The sequence below is a fragment of the Ovis aries genome, chromosome 15, assembly GCF_016772045.2.
Source record: "Ovis aries strain OAR_USU_Benz2616 breed Rambouillet chromosome 15, ARS-UI_Ramb_v3.0, whole genome shotgun sequence".
NCBI lineage: Eukaryota > Metazoa > Chordata > Mammalia > Artiodactyla > Bovidae > Ovis > Ovis aries.
In genome coordinates, this window is record NC_056068.1 from 21,760,927 (window position 1) to 21,781,462 (window position 20,536).

The 20,536-nt window shown below is 41.7% G+C and overlaps 1 protein-coding gene across 3 annotated transcripts in view; it reads right to left on the reverse strand.

Moving 5' to 3' along the window:
* Positions 1 to 18,437, reverse strand: part of PPP2R1B (protein phosphatase 2 scaffold subunit Abeta) — a 35,255-nt gene extending 16,818 nt beyond the window's left edge. For all 3 annotated transcript variants that reach the window (XM_004016013.5, XM_042232917.1, XM_004016010.6), the window contains exons 1-11: positions 18,307 to 18,437; positions 17,339 to 17,429; positions 16,834 to 16,934; positions 13,439 to 13,671; positions 13,005 to 13,152; positions 8,461 to 8,616; positions 7,684 to 7,798; positions 7,193 to 7,263; positions 6,707 to 6,841; positions 5,810 to 5,983; positions 2,776 to 2,836 (exon numbers count right to left, since the gene is read on the reverse strand). In XM_004016013.5, coding sequence (XP_004016062.1) covers positions 2,776 to 2,836; positions 5,810 to 5,983; positions 6,707 to 6,841; positions 7,193 to 7,263; positions 7,684 to 7,798; positions 8,461 to 8,616; positions 13,005 to 13,152; positions 13,439 to 13,671; positions 16,834 to 16,934; positions 17,339 to 17,429; positions 18,307 to 18,420 — 1,399 coding nt within the window. In that variant the 5' untranslated portion in view covers positions 18,421 to 18,437. The remainder of the gene's footprint in view (positions 1 to 2,775; positions 2,837 to 5,809; positions 5,984 to 6,706; positions 6,842 to 7,192; positions 7,264 to 7,683; positions 7,799 to 8,460; positions 8,617 to 13,004; positions 13,153 to 13,438; positions 13,672 to 16,833; positions 16,935 to 17,338; positions 17,430 to 18,306) is intronic.
* Between the last annotated feature and the right edge of the window lie 2,099 nt (positions 18,438 to 20,536).

Consider the following 20,536-nt stretch of genomic DNA (forward strand, 5'->3'; position numbering starts at 1 on the left):
AAACGGCCGGTTCTTCCCAGGCCACAGAGCCTCTCAGGCGACGCCACTGGTGAGAACAGGCCAGACACCTGAGCCAAGGGGCTAGATTATTAGCAGCGTGCAACCTGACCGGAGCATGGGAGAAGCAGCCTGGCAGGGATATTCAGCAGCACTCTCGAAGGAACACGCTCAAGTCACCTGTTCTACTCTAACAAAAACTCCCTCCCTTCACCAGCAGTCTTTGTTTTGAGCACACCGTCCCCCACCAACTTCTTCCCATCTGTGTCTTCTCCCCTCGTTGTTTATTTGCTTGAGATTCTTCTCATCCTAATGCCATTGCCATAGGGAAGGGATCTCATTGCCAGAGTAACCAGAGACTAGCGCTCGGCCTTGACCCAGACCTTAACTGCACTCAACTCCGCTTGGCCAGACGCCTACTATGTTCTTGGCTCCTCTCAGTTTTGCTGTGAAAAGAATGCAAACAAACCACTCCACGGTTCTGCCTCTCCTCTCTGCTTGATTTGTCTCTCTCCCTCCTTCTTCTTCCTCTCCCCTTAAGGTCTGGCTGGTGTTCCTCTGAATTTCTAAAACACTCTATATGTGGTGTATATGTGGTGTATTTCTAACTTTGGTACTTTTTCCTTCCTCGTATAAAAAATAAACTCCCCTTCTAAATTCCTCTCTCTGATCAACACTATCCACTCAACCATGGGAAAAGAGGGTAAGTGATACCGTCTTGCTTTTAGTTCTCTGTACTTTTTCACAATATCCTCTTAGTACTTTAATAAGCAAAAAAAGTTTCTAAAAATTGAACAGGTCACTGATCACTACATGGCAGTTATCTAAAATGCAAAAACAAAACCTCGAACAATTTCAGAGCTGACATTTCATTGGTTCAAAGAATGCTTGCAAAGGCCACTTAAGTATGCTGCTGCAGAAAAAGACACAAGGGTCTCTTCTGCTCCTAAACCAGAAGACAAAAAATCAGAGAAAAAAGAAAGCATTAATTAACCTGCATTGACGGGTGAATTCTATATAGAAAAGATGTCAGGAATTCAATTATTTGTGGAACAACAGGATTTTAAAAGTATCTCAAAATTAAGTGTAGAATACTAGCTTTCAAAGAAAGTATGGACCAATCTGCTGGGACTCACTAACATTAATATTTATCAGAAATAATATGAACACTTTATTTCTAAAAAGAGAAGACTATCTTTCCCATGATTTCACCAAACCTTAGTTTCGTTTAAGAAGAAAAAAAATGAAGCCATACAGGGACAACTTTAGAGGACAAGAAAAAGAGAAATAAAATCTTTGCAATCTAGTTTGAAAACAATGAGATTATCTACATTTACATGTCTTTAAGAAATTTACATTTTTTGCACCTCTCCTCTTCACTTTTTTAACCATATGATCCAACTGGCAACCCACTCCAGTAGTCTTGCCTGGAAAATTCCATGGACGGAGGAGCCTAGTAGGCTACAGTCCATGGAGTCGCAAAGAGTCGGACGCGACTGAGCAACTTCACTTTCACTTTCTTCAAAAAAAATCAGTTTGGCAAGGATTGACATCTTGCAACATGTGATGCTTCATCCGGGATGTTAGCGTTTCTGTCCACTGATTCAGCTTCAGTTCAGCACAGTTATTTAACACCCACTACGCCAAGTCCTGTGCTTTATGCTGGAGGTATTCTTTTAAATCACTCAGGAGAGCTGGGTTTTTTCGTTTGTTTGTTTTGACCCTTAAAACCACCTAGCTGCACAAGCAGACACAATATCCCCACTACTCCCAAAGGAGGGTCTCAGAGACACCCTCAGAGATATGCTAAAGAATATACTAAGGTGCTGTGGAACTGAAGCAAGATACCCATCATAATCACCAAAATATGGAACCAAAGCTCACAAGACATTGTAAGTCCTCAGGGCCCTCATCTGCACAGATCTCAGACCACATGGAAGCTGTCAGGTCTGGACAGGAGGCTAACACTGGACCTCACTGGTACAGAGAGGCCCTCTCCGACCCATCACTGCCCAGCAGACAAGCACAGACATCCAGACCTGAAACCTTGTTCAAAAGTCAACTGCTAACAAGTGAACACATAAAGTAGTTTTATATAAAACATCAACTGTGTATTTTGATAAGCAGCAGTTTCAGCTTTTTTTTTGTAACACAGTATGCGGCACTAGAGGAAAAAGATTCTCTGATTGCTGAAATGAGTTATGCTATAAATGCACAGAAAAGATAGCGAGCCTCTCACCCAAACCAGAAACTGGGGCCCTCTCTATCCCAGGTGACATGCAATATCTTCCTTCCATGCCCTGACACCTGTGCTGCACCACTGCACAGCTGCTTCTCTAGGTCACCTCAAAGGAGCCCACGAGCCATTTCTTCCCCCAGGTCTCTCTTCTGATTCCAATCCCTGTCCAACTCAGTCTACAGTGGCTGAAGACACAAAGATGGCAAAAGATGGTGGAACAGAAGACCTCTGGATAAGAAAGGAATGAGTACGTGCATGAAAGAGAAAGTTTAAAAATAATGTAAGGGAAAGAGTGAGAAATAGAACAGAGAGATTGTTCACTGAAGAAAATAAAGTTTAAGATAGAAAAATTGGTAGAAAACAGAAATGTTAAACTTTTGATCAGAACAAGCTAACTGGACTTTAATGGAAGACTGTCTTCATCCCTACACTGGTAAAACAAAATATGGTCAGACTAGGGTTCCTTTCTGAAAAGGAAATACACAAACAAAATGGGATGTTTGCAAAAACACAGGACTCCCATTAACTTATTTACTTACCATGGTCCACAAGCCAGGCCATACATAAAGAATTCAGCTTTTCATCAAAGAATTCCACACCCTATGGATACAGAAGATTCCATTAATACACGTCCCCAAAGTTTAAAAATCAAGGTCTAATTATATTACACCAAAGTGACCTGAAAGCTAAAAAATCACTTATTTCCAAATAAGCTGAATTCATGGACCAGCCAGAAAAAATAATACCATGAGGTCTGATTTACAATCTATAAAACTACTTTACTGGATAGAAATCATAAAGAAAAGGTAAATGAGATGGCCCAGGGACTGCCAAGTGGGAGAGAAGAGGGTGGCCTGGAACCAGACACTACACTGCAGAAAGAATGCAGAATGGACAGTCTGCCAAAAGGTCTCCAGGAATATCTGTGAAAATGAACCATCAGGAAAATACCAGTCAGAAATACTGACAATTCTCAAATTTTTCCCTTTTTGGTTAATATCTTTTTTTTTTTTTGGTTAATATCTTAATAAATCCTTAAAGATAAAGAACTTGACATCAAGAAATAGACTCCTCCCCAATTACAGAGAGCACCCCGGGATCCACGGGAGAAAGCAGAGAGAGAATAAGCAGACACAGGACTACAGGCGAGGTGGACCCATCCCAGTTCTCCCCATCACCGGTGGCCAAACCAGCACAGGCCGCGAACGAGCTCCTTAAGCTGGTTCACACAGACCCAGCACCGTGGACTTCACATCGTGTGGGAGATGGCTTTCCCCACACCTCTCTCTTGATGCCTACATGTTCACACTCTTCAGCTTCTTTGGAACCTAAGAAGTTTCTGACCAGTGACCATATATATATTTTAAATAAAAAAATGTTATACAAGTGCTTTCAAAATATAATGAAATGGCTTCATAATAACAGGTTATAAACAGGCTTTAGCATACACTTGGATTACCATGTCTGCTCTCAAAGATTTATTTTTCATTTCAGGGCATGGATTTCTCTGAGTCCTAATTAACTTTTATTTCCTGATTCTTGTGGTTTAGCCTTATATTTACTCACTATGGTCCATAAATCAGGCCATACATAAAGTCTTGAAGGAATTTTATAAATTGACTACCTGAAATAAAAGTCTTTATGGATTTTTTTTTAAAGAATAAAATACATAATACTAACAGATGTTGAAGCTATATAACAAAACGCTTCTGACTGATGCATGCCACCCCTGCTAGGCAAGCATGAAGCAAAGTCACCAAATGTCTGTTTCCAAGGAACAGAGGTTAAAAGAAACGGTACTGAAATTCACCCTCCCCTCTAGACAGTTACTTCAACCTTCAGCAAACCAGTTAACCACTGCTGCTTTCCACTCTGAGTCATGACAGCCAACACTTAAGAACAGAAGATGACACTCAGTACTTGGGAATGGCAGAACAACTCTGGGAGACAGTGGAGGACATGGGAGCCTGGCGTGCTGCAGTCCGTGGCCACAGAGAGTTGGACACAACTTAGCAACTGAAGAGCAACAACAGTGGGGGAGAAAACTGACTGAATGACTTTGTCTGACCCCATTAGGTATCCTCTACTTTTTGAAAGTTCCCTTTATATCACTTCACTTTTACAAAAGAGCTGTAAAAGAGTACATGTCTTCACTAACTGAAAGAAATCTAAATTGGATTTCTCCTTTAATGAAAAAAAGTGAAAACAGCGTTCAGTGTTCATTTTGCAAGAAGCCAATGAACCCTTAGACAGGCAGCAGCAAGCGTGGCACAGCCAAGCTCCTTCCCTGAGCACTACACTCAATATCTCATTTCAGCATCAGGCCGCCACTGCTCCAAACTGTGTCTGTGGGCATCTGTGCTTTCTCTAGATCTATTTCATGTATCTGTTAGCAGGATGTGTCCTAAGGTAACTGCTTCTTTGCTTTACACCATCTTAAGCTTGCAAAAGCGCTCTTAGGGATGCTCTACTTTCAGACAGTGGGGAAACCAGTACACTGCTATCTCTGGCATCTATTATGGAGAATGGGACACTTCAAGTTTTATAAAACATGATCCCACAGACATGCACAAATTTCATAAACTAAGTACACCAAAATAACAACACAAACTCAGTAGTCCAAGAAAAGAAAAAATAAATCTCATATGCTATGATATGAAAGGAATAAAAGTGAAAGAGGCGAAACAAAGTGCAGTAATACTAGCTATAAACTGACACATTGTGAGCTTTCTCAAAAACTAGTCAAGTATTCATTTCTCTCAACAATCAACAAATGTTAAGTGCCTGATTAATGCCAGGCACTATGGGAGGCCCTGGAAATAAAACACTGAACACAGCCCTGCCCAAAAAGAGATCAGCTGTCTATCTCCTCATCTAGATTTTAACAGTTAATAATAAAGTGCAGCCACCATGATGAGGGCACATCACACCAAACTCAGAACTGACTAGGGTACCTGCTATAAGAGAAAGGAAAGGATGTGGCTATAAAACCCAGCACTGAAATTTTAATTAACTTGTTTTCAATAAAACTATTCATAAATCTCAAACAGTAACAGATAATGTGATAATACAAACTCTGGCCAAAATATCAGCATTACAAACTTCAATACTCCTTTTTCATATGGGGAGTCCTCAACTCCCTTTAACCAGAATGCAAGAAAAGTGGTAACCAGAGACATTTGCTCAGAGTACAGGCAGAGAGGGAAGCTTCCCTGAGCAAAAGTCAAATCTCAAAACCATACTCCCCTTTCTTCTCAGATAAATATTCCTTAAGCCACAGAGTCATTAAGTATCACAAAATCTATGTGACATATACCAAGAAATTATATATTCTTCTGTGGCTTTGCTTTCAGATGGTGGGGAGGTGAAATGTGTTTTTATAATACATTTTTGTTAGATGCAAATGCACTGATGAAAATGAAAACCACTCTACAGGCAACTGACAGAGACCATACTTTCTCATGCCTCTAAATGAACATAACCACATGAGCCATGTGGGCCTCCTGCTGGCCCTGGGGAGTCTGCTCCACTACGTGATGCTATCCTTCAGCTCACAAGAGCGCCCACACTCACCAGCTGGCCCGCCAACAGTGGCATATACTCGATGATGGCCAGCCGGACCCTCCATTTGGCATCTTCAGCCAGCTCCACTATGGCAGGGAGGAGTGACTGGGAGAGCTGCCGGATCCCAATCACTTCATTTACACAGTCCAAATTGGAGATGATGTTCAAACGAACTTCAGGACACTGCAAATACACAAGACCCAAAACAGCACATATAAAGATCAAGTTCTCTGATCAATATTCTCCTACCACCATGATGAGCAAATACATTTTAAAATGAGAAAGTGTTGACTTGCATGAAAAAACTATTGTCTTGGAAGAAATACTTAATACTGAGTACATAAATAATTCAAACTGCACAATTTAATTGACTTAAAACTCTCAATGAAAAGTCTATGAAATGTAAAGAGCACATAAGCTATGAAATCAAATTACATGTATTCAAATCCCATATCGACCCAGCTGAAACTTCAGGCGGCTTATTTTACGTCTGTGCCTCACCTTCTTCGTCTGTAAAATGGGAATAATAGTAAGACCAACCCTCAAAAATAAGATTGCTGTGAAAATTACACATAATAATAACACATGCAAAGCACTGATGATCATGCCTGGCAAACAAGATAATTTTTATAATATTATATCTAAATTTAAATGAAACTTTTCAAATAAAGATCCATTAAGTTTAAAGATAAGAAAAAAACAGTGAATATAATCAGGAATTAGGCAGAGAAGATGGACAGCCATTTTTACGTCTGTATCAGTGGCCCATTTTCTCAGGAACTTGTAACTCCGTGCCCAAATGCCATCAATGGTTTAAAATAAGTTACTTTTTCAGTGACACCCCAAACAAAAACCAAACCAAATCACCGACTATCAAAGGACAACAAAATTTACAGCCAGACTCACCTCATCCTTTAACTGAGCTAAAAAGAGAGGTAGAAGATGTTCAATGGTATTCTCTTTGCCCAAAATGGTAGACAACCCCATAATTACAGAAGCTAGAGCCGACTTGACATGTTGATTTGTATCAGACACTAATTCCTAGAATAAAGTCAAAATTAAAAGCCTTTAGTTTTTTTGCAAGACAACAGAAACTTCCAAATGACTTCTCAAGGAATTTTAAAAGATAGCGCTCTTTCAATACTGATTAGTCAATAGTTTCCTCAGACCATCTGTCAGATAAAATAAACCTATGCAAAAAAGAGCATTTTGCACTTACAAAATATTAATAAGTAATAAATAACAGTGTCACACATTAATATAACTGTCCCATTCATCCCTGGTCCACGTTTAAATTCAAAGAGCTTTAAAGTAATACAAACAAAAATTGAGGTCAGGTTTACCTTCACACAGGGCAAAGTGTAACAAAAAATAAACTAAAGTTAGGTTTACCTTTATATAAGGCAGAATTTGATTCATAATCATGGTCTCTCTACCTTCCATAGGCAAGTTCTCACAAAGTTCTAAAATATACAAAGAGAAAAAAAAAATGCTTATGTAGAGCCATTTACAAGGAGCCAAATGAAGAAATTTAACCAGATTTATCAAGTTTCAAGTTAAATCAAATCATATGTTTAAGCAAATAAGTTCCAAGGAAGAAAAATGGCTGCTTTTAAATGCACCTTTTGGTCAATCTATATGCCACTGTGTACCACACCAATCCAATCTGGATTGGATACTTTTTTTTTAAACAGAAGCTATTTGGTTTTAAATAAATAAGGGAGTAGCTTTATGTGACAATGTTAACATCTCAACACATTAAAATCATCACTATTTTTCTGAAAACATAATCTGTAAGACCAAAAAAAAAAAAAATACAAAATTCACTGACATAAAAAAATGCACCAAAGTGATCTAGTTACAACATAAACTGACACCTTAACCTTTTACTTTATGGGCAGCAGCTGCTCGGACTTCAGCTTCACAGTCTTTGAGTAGGTTCTGAAAGGCGGGGATGAGGTCATTTAGGGTGATTTTGGGACCCACAGCTTTCTGGAGCTATAAAAGAATTTGTACAGGTTTTAATGCACTCTAATCAAAATAACTTAACAAGCACAATGCAATCATCAAGTATAGACAGTCCCCAACTTATGATCGTTCAACTGAAGATTCTTCAACTTTAGGATGTTGTGAAAGCAATACACGTTGACTAGAAACCAAATTTCACGTTTTGAATTTTGATCCTTTGCTGGGCTAGTGCTATGTAGCACTACCCCCTGTGATGCTGGGCAGAGTGGGGAGGCCAGAGCTTCCCGTCAACCATGGAATCACAACGGGGAACAACCGATACACTTAAAACCACTCTGTTTTTCACTTTAAGTACCAGTATTGAATAAATTACGTGAGCTATTCCACATTTTATTATAAAACAGGTTTTCTGTTAGAGTATTCTGCCCAACTGTAGGCTAATGTAAGTGTCCTTTAAAAGTTTAAAGTAGGCGAGGCTAAGCTATGCCGTTCGCAGGTTAGGTCCATTAAATGCACTTCCAACTGAAGTGGGTTTCTCAGGACATAACCCTATCATGAGTCAAGGAAGGTCTATGTATATTTTTGCCTCAGGCACTTCCAATTCAGAAACTTTTGGTTATGACAGCAAATCTGTGGGTTTCTGAGGGTTTTCTTCCTTTTAGTACTTAAAAAATGTCAGTGCACTACTTTACCTCTGAAAATTTGTCAGCTACCATATAGCGAACTCGCCAAGATTTATCTTCTGCTGCTTGTCGAAGTGTAGGCATCACCAAAGCCTCAATGTCATCCTGAGACAGTAACTGGGCAATACTGACACAGGCTTCCACAGCTAGCAGGCGCACTGAATCCTAATGAACAAAATTCCTTTCTGTTAGACAGTATTTACTGAGAGCCATGAGGCAGTGTGCGGTTGTGGTAGTGCTTGGGTGTCCTTAAAAAAAAAAAAAAAACAACATTATAAGCAGTTCATGTCTTTATGTCTTGAAATAGCTGTTCCCTTTGCCTGAAATGGCAAGGCAGAAATGACTGTTCTCTGAGTGAACAGCAAAGTTAACGACGTTAGTTAGAACACAGAATTTTTAGTAAGGAAAATGAAATAAAAATGTAAAGATTATGTGAGGCAAGAACATTTTAATGATGTCTCTAAATCCTCACTCTAGGAAGCTGAGCATTAAAAATGAAAACCATGCTTGTACCAGTTGTTTATAGAAGATCAGAACAGAGGAATAGAAAGGGGATAAGGGTAAGGAATGGCAATAATTCGAGTTTAGGCATGAGATAATGACTTGGAAAAATACACAGAAAAACAAAAATTTTAAGTAATTTTTAAAAAACATTAAATTTAAATGCCGATGATCAAGGACAGAATAACTTTTGAGATAGCCAACCCTAGAAAACCCAGCAGAAAAAATTAGAAAGGGATTAATGAACTCAATTTCCCAAATGTAACCTGCCAAGTACCAACCTACTATCTATATATCCTTTGTAAAAGTAGTAATATACAAATAGATAGATCAATGAAAAATCAGGAATTGAGACTATAGATTGGGGAATCATAAATATATTAGTAGGAAGTGGAAATACATAAACATCTGAGCCCCCAGATGAAACGTCAAAAACCGTAAAAGTATGTAACATACTTATACGTGTGTACCTGTGCACACGCAAGCACACAAGAGGCAACAGTACCTCCAGCTTTCCAAAATATTATACATTTTAAAAATTATAGATCAACAATGACCTACTACATGCCCAAGATACTCACTACCCTATCTAAATGAACAGGCTAAAAAAGGCAAAACTTTATCTTTGGTACTGGTCATACAGCTATTTTCAGATTCCAAAAACTATGCTGAATCAAGGAGCTACTTTCATCGATGTAAATACACACACCCATCAATACTTTTTCAACTAATCAACTACTCTTCTCCCACAACTCCCGATTTTCTTCCCTGTATCTGCTACTCCTCCCAGAATCTTCTCCATCTTGGCAGTGACAGCAGTATCCACCCAATTTCTCAAGTAAAATCAAGAAATCTTGATGTCTCTTCCTTTCTTCCAACTCAATCACAGTTCTACTGACCACCTCCAAACCGATCACCAGATTCTTTCCATCTTCACCATGCCACCCTAGTTTACCACTGTCTCTTGTCAGGATTATTGTAAAAGTCGCCTAACTTGTCTTCGTGTTTCTATTCTCACCCCTCACCTTACAATTTAGTTTTCCACCTACAAGCCAGAACAATCTTTTAAAATTTTAAGTTACATAAAATTACATCCCTGATTAAAATCTTGGTGTGTTCTCATTATACCTAGAAAAGAAAACCCAAACTCAACACACTGTTTAAAGGTCCCCCACAATCTGGGCCCTGATTGAAAAGTGAAAGTCGCTCAGTCGTGTCCAACTCTTTGCAACCCCACAGACTGTACAGTCCATGGGATTCTCCAGGACAGAATACTGGAGTGGGTAGCCGATTATCTTATCCAAATTCTTATCAGAGTCCTTTTCACCCACTATGCTCCAAGCACAGGATCTTTACATACACTGAATGTCCTCTCCTCTTGGAATTCTCTTTTCCTAGAGCTCTGACACACGTGGAAAGGGCGTCGCCGGCATTTTTCTGTTCAAGTTTCAGTTTATGGCACCTCTTCATGGCCGTTCTCTGACTGGCCAGTCTAAAAGAATGCTTATATTCACGCCCCACCACTATGGTACCCTATCCAATTCCCAACAGTTTTTACGTTTATTTGGCTGCACTGGGGTCTTAGCTGCAGCATGTAGGATCTTTTGATACAGCGCACCAACTCTCTAGTTGTAGCACAAGGGCATAGCAGCTGTGGTAGGAAGGCTTAGCTGCTCCACAGCTGATCCAAGCATGCTGGATCTTAGTTCCTTGACCAAGGATCAAATCTATGTCCCCTGCATTACAAGGCAGGTTCCCAGCCACCAGGGAAGTCCCTCCATCATCGTTTTGATCCCTAATATTTTATCTGTTTACTGTGCTTTCTTTCATTAAAATATAAAGGGCACAACAGCACGGTCCCTCATTTAACACTGAAAGCCAGCATGAAGAATAGTGCCTGATTCACAGAATGTACTCAATAAATACTTTCTCAGTGAATGACTAAGAAAGGAGCAGCAATTCTATCAGTGGTCACAGTGAATACACACACACGTTACAACTAAACAAATAATTCTTTCAGCATCCATTGCTGTTAATACCACAACAAGACATGCCTCTTGATGAAAAGCAGCCTCCATCTAACAAAGTGATCTTACTGCCCCCAAAATATCAAATCAGCTCTCATTAAGCCTCTAGATCAGGGCTGAGGCAGATATTGGCCAAATATGGAAAGCAGCTAGTTTCTGTAAATAAAATTTTCCCAGAACAGCACCATGCCCGTTAGTCTGCATATGACAGTGTGTGGCACACAACAGCAGAGCTCTGTAGTTACAACAGAGACTGTCTGGTCCACAAAGCCTAAAATATTTACTATCGGGCCCTTTACAGAAAAAATTCACAAATCTCCACTCTAGATTCAACTACCAATTTTGCAGGACAAAAGAAAACATTGCGTTATACCATGGGAAATGTAATCAACAAAATCTCAAATAAGGATTCTAAACCTGTGCTCTCCAATGTGACAACCATTATCCTACTTACTCCCTACTTCTGAGCGCCTGAAACACAACTAGCGCCACACATTCTAATGGTAGTTACTCTGGATATACTGGGTTAATAAAATACATTATTGAAATCAATTTCACCTGCTTTTCACTTTTTAAACTATGGCTACTGTGAAACTTAAAATTAACAGGTAGCTTACATTGTATTTCTGTTAGATGGTGTTGTTTTAAACCATACTTTATGAATAGTAAAAATGCAAAGAAAAGTAAGGAGGTGGTTACCACAAAAATCAAGAAACAGTGTTACAGTCTTAAGGGGGTAGGGAGTAGGAACTGGGAGGGGAGTGTGTTTGGGAGGCAGATCATGCTGGGCTTCCTGGATAATGGCTATCAAAGTTCTGTATCCTTTCACAGACGAAAGTTACAGGATAACATGCCTTGTATTACTTAAGATGCATATTCACTTTGTACTGCTTTGTATATATTATTTTAACAAATTTAAAAAATTATTTTGAAAGATTTATCATCTTCAAATCTAGAATCTGAACATGAGACTCAAGGTATGTATCTGCTGCTCTGGATCCTGTAAACATACAGTGATCTGAGGGCAGAACTAGGTAAACTGTTCTTCTAGCGTCCAGGAACTCAGGGCGCTGATTCTCCAAAGCACCATAAGAAGAGCACTACAGCTCAGCAATGAAGGTCACAACTCTGGAGCTAAGCTGCCTAGACTCAAGTCTGCACTCCAACACTGCTCACTATGCAACCATGAGCAACTTACTCCAATTTCCTGTGCCTGTTTCCAATTGGGGCTGTTGTAAGGGCTGAATTACTTCACATATGTAAACCACTTAAAACAGGCTGAAAAAGATTCATTTGGGTGCTTACTAGCATATTATTATTGCTTTTTGCTGTTATTTAGTCGCTAAGTCATGTCTGACTCTTCCGCCACCCCATGGACTGTAGCCTGCCAGTCCCCTCTCCAGTGAGATTTCCCAGGCAAGAATGAACACTGAAGGGGGTTGCCATTTCCTTCTCCGGAGGATCTTCCCAAACCAAGGATTGAACCCGCGTCTCCTGCATTGGCAGATGGATTCTTTACTAGCACTGAGTCACCAGGGAAACCCATTATTATTGCTAATTTCTACACTGATGAGATGGAGATTCTTGGATTTATAACTGCCCTCATACAAAGTTATCCCATACACTCATAGAGAGGATGCAGAGGGTCAAAGAGCCTTCCCAATACATGCTATGCTTGTTTACCTGAATGCCAAAATTCCAGGAAACATTACTGTCCCACAATAACTCAGCCTGCAGTACCCAAAGGTATAGCTACTCTTTAATGTGGCTTTGGTCTTCCTTCCTAATTATGGCTCCCAATTCCTCAACTCCCCTTCAACAGATGCTAAATGGAAAAGGAAATCACAGTTTGGCTAAGAAAGAACTATAAGGACACTGGGATGGGTAATCTTAAACTTTAGCCAGGCCAGAATTAAGTAATAATTCTGAAAAAAAATGATACTAACATGAGAACCAAAACATCCAAAGAAATTCTTCAAATGTAAGCGCATATTTGTGTACTTTAATTACTAAGAGTTAACCTACCTGTTCATCTGAAGCTAGATTAGTAAACAAAGGAACGATTTCACTTTTCACACTGTCTAATTCCAAAACTTTTGCAAATTCACCCAATTTGGAAGCAGCAGCACGGCGTACCATTGGTGTGTCGTCTGAGCACAAGGAACGGAAGTACCTGCAGCAAAATAATGAAGGTATTTCCTGTTACATGCCACTGATTAAGCATCCCCCCAACACATACAGAAATTTCAGAGGTTTTCTCCTACGAACATCAGGCATTAGACTTCTACTCACAGAAGTAACAAAGGAAAACCCACTGGTACCTTCACCTGGACATTGGTAACTGTTGTCATCGATCTGACTACCCTGATACCAGCCACTCACTGGTAACAGGGTAGTGTGTATCCTGTCAGCTGTGAGCTTCCAATAACCCCAAATAACTAAAAAATACCATATCTTACTGTCTAATTTCTCCTTTGACAGCAATGGAAGCCCTGGGATAGCAAACGCTGAACAAACCACATGCGGATGTGCGAGAGGTGAACCAATCCCCACTCGCTAAGCGTTTCACCAGAGGTACGAAGTGAGCCTCCAGAGCCACTGGCGTGTGCTCCTGCGAGATCTGCCTCAGGGACTCCACAGCCTTGTCTCGAACCACAGTCTCTTCCACAGTTGCCAGGCTTTCCAGAGGAGGCTGGATAGACCAAAATGGAAAACCAGAGAAAACTTACTCAATCAGGTTAGATACAGATTATCATCTTTTAAAGTGACTGAAAGGAGGTGGGACAAGCAACCAGAATGTTAGCTACATCACACCAAACAGTTACTCTCAGTTCACACGGTGATGGCATATGCTGTGTCCAACCTGAAGACACGATTTCTGTAGGACAGCCAAGGTTTCCTGTCCCAGATGGCAATTCCCAGATGGTGTCTATGAATGACATGGTAGAAGAGACCTGACACGATATTAATATCACTGTGAACTGAATCACTCAATTTAAAGGCTGTGTAGCCAAATTCGACAGAACCATGTGTACTTCCTCAAAAGTGAGTGCAGAAACATGACCACCACGGGGCACCACAATTACAGGAGAACCCCGCATCAGGACACCGAGTCCACGGCGTCTGGAGTATCATTCTACCGTTCCTGGAGGTGGAAGCTACCTCTGTCAATTCACTCCGCACCACTGACTTTTCCAAACTATTAAAGGCTGAGTGCAAAATTACTTTTCTCCGAATACACCCAGAATTTTTCCATGAGCCAGACACAGAGTGGGACGTTATGAAAGAACAATTAAGTTAAAGGTACAGAGACAGTAGGAATCCTTGCCTGCAGCTTTAGAAACAGTAGAGACCAAAGGGGTTGGCCCTGACTAGGATCAGTGAGTGAGCAGGGCACAGACCAGGGAAAAGTACAGAGGGCAGATTCTCTGAACTGCTGCTCTTCTGGGTTTGCACTCAGTCCGGGCAGATTCAGGATAGAGCATGAAGTGCCAATGTTAAAGACAAAAGCCACATGTAGAACTGACCAGGAGAGTGAAACAGAATTATGAGTCAAAGGAAACAAGGGAGTCTACATAATACATTTCAAAAATTATTTGATATAAGGTACTCAGCTTTCCTAAGGGAAATTTCAGAAGCCCTCTGAAAAGATACTGTTTTCTTAAAAGCAAAGGCCTTTCGAGTTCTGTCCACTGCCTTCTCTGACCTCCTCTCATGCAGTATCATTGATAATCTCTATCACTACTACGGAAGAGCAAGCTCCTGTCTCTTGATTAAAACTTGGCCTATTTCTCCATGACCTTTTCCCACAGCCCTGGGACCACCACTTCCGCCTACTCTAGCACCAACACTTTATACTGCAATCAACCAGTTTCACACTTCCAAGGCTCCTAAACTCTTTCTTTTAAAATGATAATTACTTTTAAATTCTAGCACTGTGGAGAGGGAAGAAATAAGGCCATGATTTCTTTGCGCTAGTTTACTTTTAGGAGGGGGGGTGTCTTTTGACTTTTCTTAATTTTTTAAAGATTTACTTATTCAAGTACAGTGGTCTTACAATGTTAATTTCTGCTGCACAGCAAACTGATTCAGTTATACATATATTTCTTTTCCATTATCGCTTTATCACAGGACATTGAATACAGTTTTATATTCTAATGGAGAAAGATAACAACTCATCAGGGCAATAACTAGATGGTGTTGAATGCTCTGTAAAGAGAACAGGGGGAATTCCTTGGTGGCCCAATGGTTAGGACTCTGTGCTTTCACTGCTGAGGACCAGGGTTCAACCGCTGGTTGGGGAACTAAGATTCCACAAGCTATGTGGTGCAGTCAAAGAGGGGGTAAAAACAAGGATGATGTGGTAAGGGATGAGTGGGGAAGAAATTTCAGGTTGAGAGGCCAGGGAAGGCATTGCTGAGACGCATTAAAGCTGGCATCTAAATGATAAGGAGCCAGTCACAAGAAGCTCAAAAACACATGTTATTATAGGGACTATCCAGGGCAGTAAGCTTGGTATATTCAAAGAATAGAAGGAAGACTATTGTGAATGGAATGAGGTTATTAAGAGGGAATATGATATGAGATAGGCTCATAGGGGCAAATTTTATAAACTAAGGTTCAAACTAAGGTAGAAATTATGAATTTTCTAAGAACCATGGAAGGGAGTGAGTGATCCATCTCTGGGTGAAGAGTGAACTGGAGTGGTGGGGCAGAAGGCATGAGTGGAAAGCAACTAGATTACTGCAATAATCTAGAGGAAAGACCACGTGGTCTAGAAAGACCAGTGGAAAGATGAGCTAAGTGGTAGTAGAGATGGAAGAAAGAGAACTGATTTGCAATACATGCAGAATCTACAGGAGTGACTGACGGATTTGATGTGGGAAGTGAGGGGAAACAGATTCAAGAATGTCTCCCAGGTTTTGGCTGCGCAACTAACTGGGTAGATGGTGATGCCATTTACTGCAATGGGACAACTAATTAGGATACACTTTGGGGAAAAAACTGCATTCTGTTTTAGACAAACTAAATTTGAAATGCCTGTTTCACACCCAAGTAGAAAAACCACAGCAGATATATATAACACAGATATTTATATCTTTCTACATATATCTATATCTGGAGCTCCATGGAAAGGTCAGAGGTAAAGACAGAAGTCATGAGAGTCAGCAATATAATACAGCCAATACTGAAGCCTTGAAGCATACAACCCCATCATCCTGTGCAGCTGTCAAATTCCTAGTCATCTTTCACACCCCAGTTCAGACATTCTCTCCCAAAGAGATCTTCCCCTATCACCCCGGGTTAATCCCTTTCTCTTTCATGTGCTTCAAATTTTTCCATCTAACACATAGTAATTACTTGTTGACACAAAAGGACAGAGGCCTTATTACACTCCCAAACCCTGGTGCTCACCTTTAACATGAACATTGTAACTTCAGTGACTGATATAGAAGGTTCTCAAATGAAATTCACAAAGGAAGTCAGAATCAAAAGCTACACTTAAAATTAAAGACAAAACTAATAAACATTTCCAAAGCCACAGCATTGTTAGATGAGAATTAAGATTTCCACCATAAGAGGGAAAAAAAACCATGAACAGAAACAATCCAGTCCTTTTTCTCCTAACTGCTAAAGTAACAAGTCAGAGAAGAGAAAGTTCCCACATTCACAACCAGAAAAATTAAGAAAGGTTGAGTCCAAAATGCCTACATTATTTGTTCTCTCAATAGCTAACACTGTGACTATCCCTAAAAAGATCTGCATAAAAAAATGCTGCACTGTGCCTATCACCAAACAATGTACTATTTATACTGCAAAAGTTCTAGAAGGAGAGCAGGCAGAATATACTCACCAGCAAACAGTGGGCAAAGTCAGGACCTCCCACCAGGCCAGTGAAATTTCCCAGCTGCTCAGCAAGAGCTAACAGTACCTCATCTTCATCATAAATTGTATCTGGAAATGACAAGAACCCAGTATTCATCAACAAGGATAGCTGGCCCAAAGCTGGACACTCATACAAAACTAGGAAGAGACTCCATATGTAAGTAGACGATCTGCCGCCATCCTAACCGCCTTTTCCTCCTTCTCAATCACGTGTCTTCATGGATTTGTTTTACAGAAGTAACTAGAAATTCATAATTACATATCAATTACTTTTCTATTAGCTAAATAGTTAATATCTGAATATGTCTGGCCACAACATTACAATGTATGCTCTGCCCTGTTTCTTCACAGTAGAAACAACAGGCTCAGTTTAGTACTTACTAATACTATGGGCAACAAATTCAAAATAGTCCAAGTTTCGAAAGCCATTGGAAAACAGAAATGCCCAGGCCTTTCCTCAAAGAGTCACATACCTGTAAGAAATGGCAGCAGTTCAGTTCGTGTCCTTTCTACTCCAAGCGCTAGAGCAATTGTTGATAATTTCTTAATACTATTGAGACGGAGCTTTAAAAAAAAACAAAAAACAAAAAAAAAGGTAGAAAGAAGAATGAAGTTAAGAAGCACTTGTGATTTAGACCAAAAGAGAGTAGCTGCAAACAGGTGAGGTAATGGCATACAGATAAGAAGGGGAAAAAACCTTTAATTTACACTTTATTCTATGAGGAACCTCAAAAACAAGGGAACACGCCTTCTTTAGCTAAAGTAAGATTTCTCAGGAGAAACCCTCTGACGGGCCCATTAAAGAAATGAAAGAAAATACAATATCTGGAAAAGCGAGACAATTTTAAAAAGAGAACTGTAGCAGTGGTAAAGCAGGTGAGATGGCTGAGTACCACCCCAGGCTTTTCAAAGAAAAGTTCCATCAGAGCTGACATCCCGCCTCGGTTACTTTAGCCACCCCACCTAATTTCTAATTTCCACTCAAGCCGGGCCAGTTTCCAGCAGGCCGCGAGGAAGGCAGTCATTCCCCTGCATTTCACAGGGCGCCTCGGCGTCCCGCAGCCCCTCGCGGCCCCGCGCCGCCCGCCTCCCGCTCGCCCCGCTACGGGCGCTGCCAGCCCCGGGCTGGACGCGGCGTCCTCACCGCCAGGCCCAAAAAGGGCGCCCGGGCGGCAAGCCGGTTCCCCCACAAGCACCCAGGACCAGGTGGGACTCCGGGCCGCCGCCTCAGCGGGTCAGAACAAGGCGTGCGGGGCAGGCTCCGGGGCCGCCGGGTCCTCACGGGTCCCTCATGTGTCTCTCCTCTCCTCCCCGTCAAGTTTCCGCTCAGAGTCCCGGCTTTCAATCCCCGGGCCTCCCCCAACCTCGGGGGCCGGCTGGCCCCCTTCCCTACCACGCGCCCAGCCAAGCCCGCGTCCGCTGCCGGGCGCGACTCCAATACCTGCACGTCCTCATTGCGAAGCTCGTCGATTAAGACCGCGATGGGGTAGAGCGAATCGTCTCCATCTCCGCCGGCGGCCCCCGAGCCGGTGGCAGGCCCCGCCACACCCGCCATGTTCTTCCTCCTCCGCCGGGTTACCGCCGCCCGCAGCGCGCCCTGGCCCCGCCCCGCGCCCTGGCCCCGCCCCGCGCCCTGATAGGCGGGGCTAAGGCCTGGGCTCGGCGGGAGCGGGAGTCCGGGAACTGAGTGCCTGCAGAGCAGGTGGGGACCCCCGCCCGGTCCCCTTTTCCGGAGCTGTAGGTCTGAACTCCAAAACACAGATGGGCTTAGAAGGCGAAAGGAGCCCCCGTGTCCTTTTCCCAGGAGAAAGAAATAGGGACAGGGATTCATCCTGCTCGTGCTGATCTGAAGGCGTCGGAAACCTACCTGAGTGACGTGTGCTGTGCCCTCTTAGGACTCAGGGGACCAAGAGGATGCTCGAGGCCAGGAGGAAAAAAGACTTAGCGCCTCCCTCCCCCGACTTCATCCTGGCCCGGAGCCATCTGGGTCTCCAGCCCTAATTTCCCCCGCTATATCCTCAGGCTTCCACAAGCTTCCACAGAACCCCTCCACCCCTTCCTCCGGCCTGTGCGCCAGAATTGTATCTGGCTCCTGCTCCCTAAGACAAATACCGCGGGCGGTGAGAGAAAATGAACAGTGCTATCCAAACTCCCCAGTCAATATTTTTTCCGCTTTCTCCATGCAAGCTGTTAAAAACATGCTGCTCTCTTGTTGTGTTTCTTTTCAGTTTGGTACTGGAATGCTGCCTTCTGTGTATTTTCTTTCTCTTATTTTTTAGGTCTTTAGCATGCTAGAAGTACAACAATCAAGCAAAACTAGGACAAGCTTTAATCCTTCCAAATTGGGTGAAGCGGCTACTTTGCTTGTACAAAAAAGGCTAACCTGACCTCTCTAGAACTCCAAGAGTCCTCAAAGGCAGCGGTGGGAGGAGGTCCAAAGGTATAAGAGTTCTTGCAAAGTTTAGTAGGAAGTTTCCATTTACCCTTGTGCAGGCAGCACAGAATAACTAGAATGTCCTGTCTTTTTGTTTTGGACTATAAGCGACTTAGAGTGATAGCTACCTGTGGTGATCACAAGCTCTGAAATGGTAGTTTTATGTGTCTGATGAATAAAAAAGGAAAATTATCAATAAACCTAATTTTAACTCAGTTCAGTTGGTCAGTTATGTCTGACTCCTTGCGACCCCATGACTTGCAGCATGCCAGGCCTCCCTGTCCATCACCAACTCCTGGAGTTCACTCAGACTCACGTCCATCGAGTCAGTGATGCCATCCAGCCATCTCATCCACTGTCGTCCCCTTCTCCTCCTGCCCCCAATCCCTCCCAGCATCAGAGTCTTTTCCAATAAGTCAACTCTTCACATGAGGTGGCCAAAGTACTGGAGTTCCATTCAGCTTTAGCATCATTCCTTCCAAAGAACACCCAGGGCTGATCTTCAGAATGGCCTGGTTGGATCTCCTTGCAGTCCAAGGGACTCTCAAGAGTCTTCTCCAACACCACAGTTCAAAAGCATCAATTCTTTGGGGCTCAGCCTTCTCCACAATCCAACTCTCACATCCATACATGACCACAGGAAAATCCATAGCCTTGACTAGACGGACCTTAGTCGGCAAAGTAATGTCTCTGCTTTTGAATATGCTATCTAGGTTGGTATGACCTAAATCAAATCCCTTATGATTATACAGTGGAAGTGAGAAATAGATTTAACCGACTAGATCTGATAGATAGAGTGCCTGATGAACTACGGGCGGAGGTTTGTGACATTGTACAGGAGACAGGGATCAAGACCCTCCCCGTGGAAAAGAAATGCAAAAAAGCAAAATAGCTGTCTGAGGAGGCCTTACAATAACTGTGAAAAGAAGAGAAGCGAAAAGCAAAGAAGAAAAAGATATAAGCATCTGAATGCAGAGAATAGCAAAGAATAGCAAGAAGAGATAAGAAAGCCTTTCAGCGATCAATGCAAAGAAATAGAGGAAAACAACAGAATGGGAAAGACTAGAATCTCTTCAAGAAAATTAGAGATACCAAGGGAACATTTCATGCAAAGATGGGCTCAATAAAGGACAGAAATAGTATGGACCTAACAGAAGCAGAAGATATTAAGAAGATGTGGCAAGAATACACAGAAGAACTGTACAAAAAAGATCTTCACGACCAAGATAATCATGAT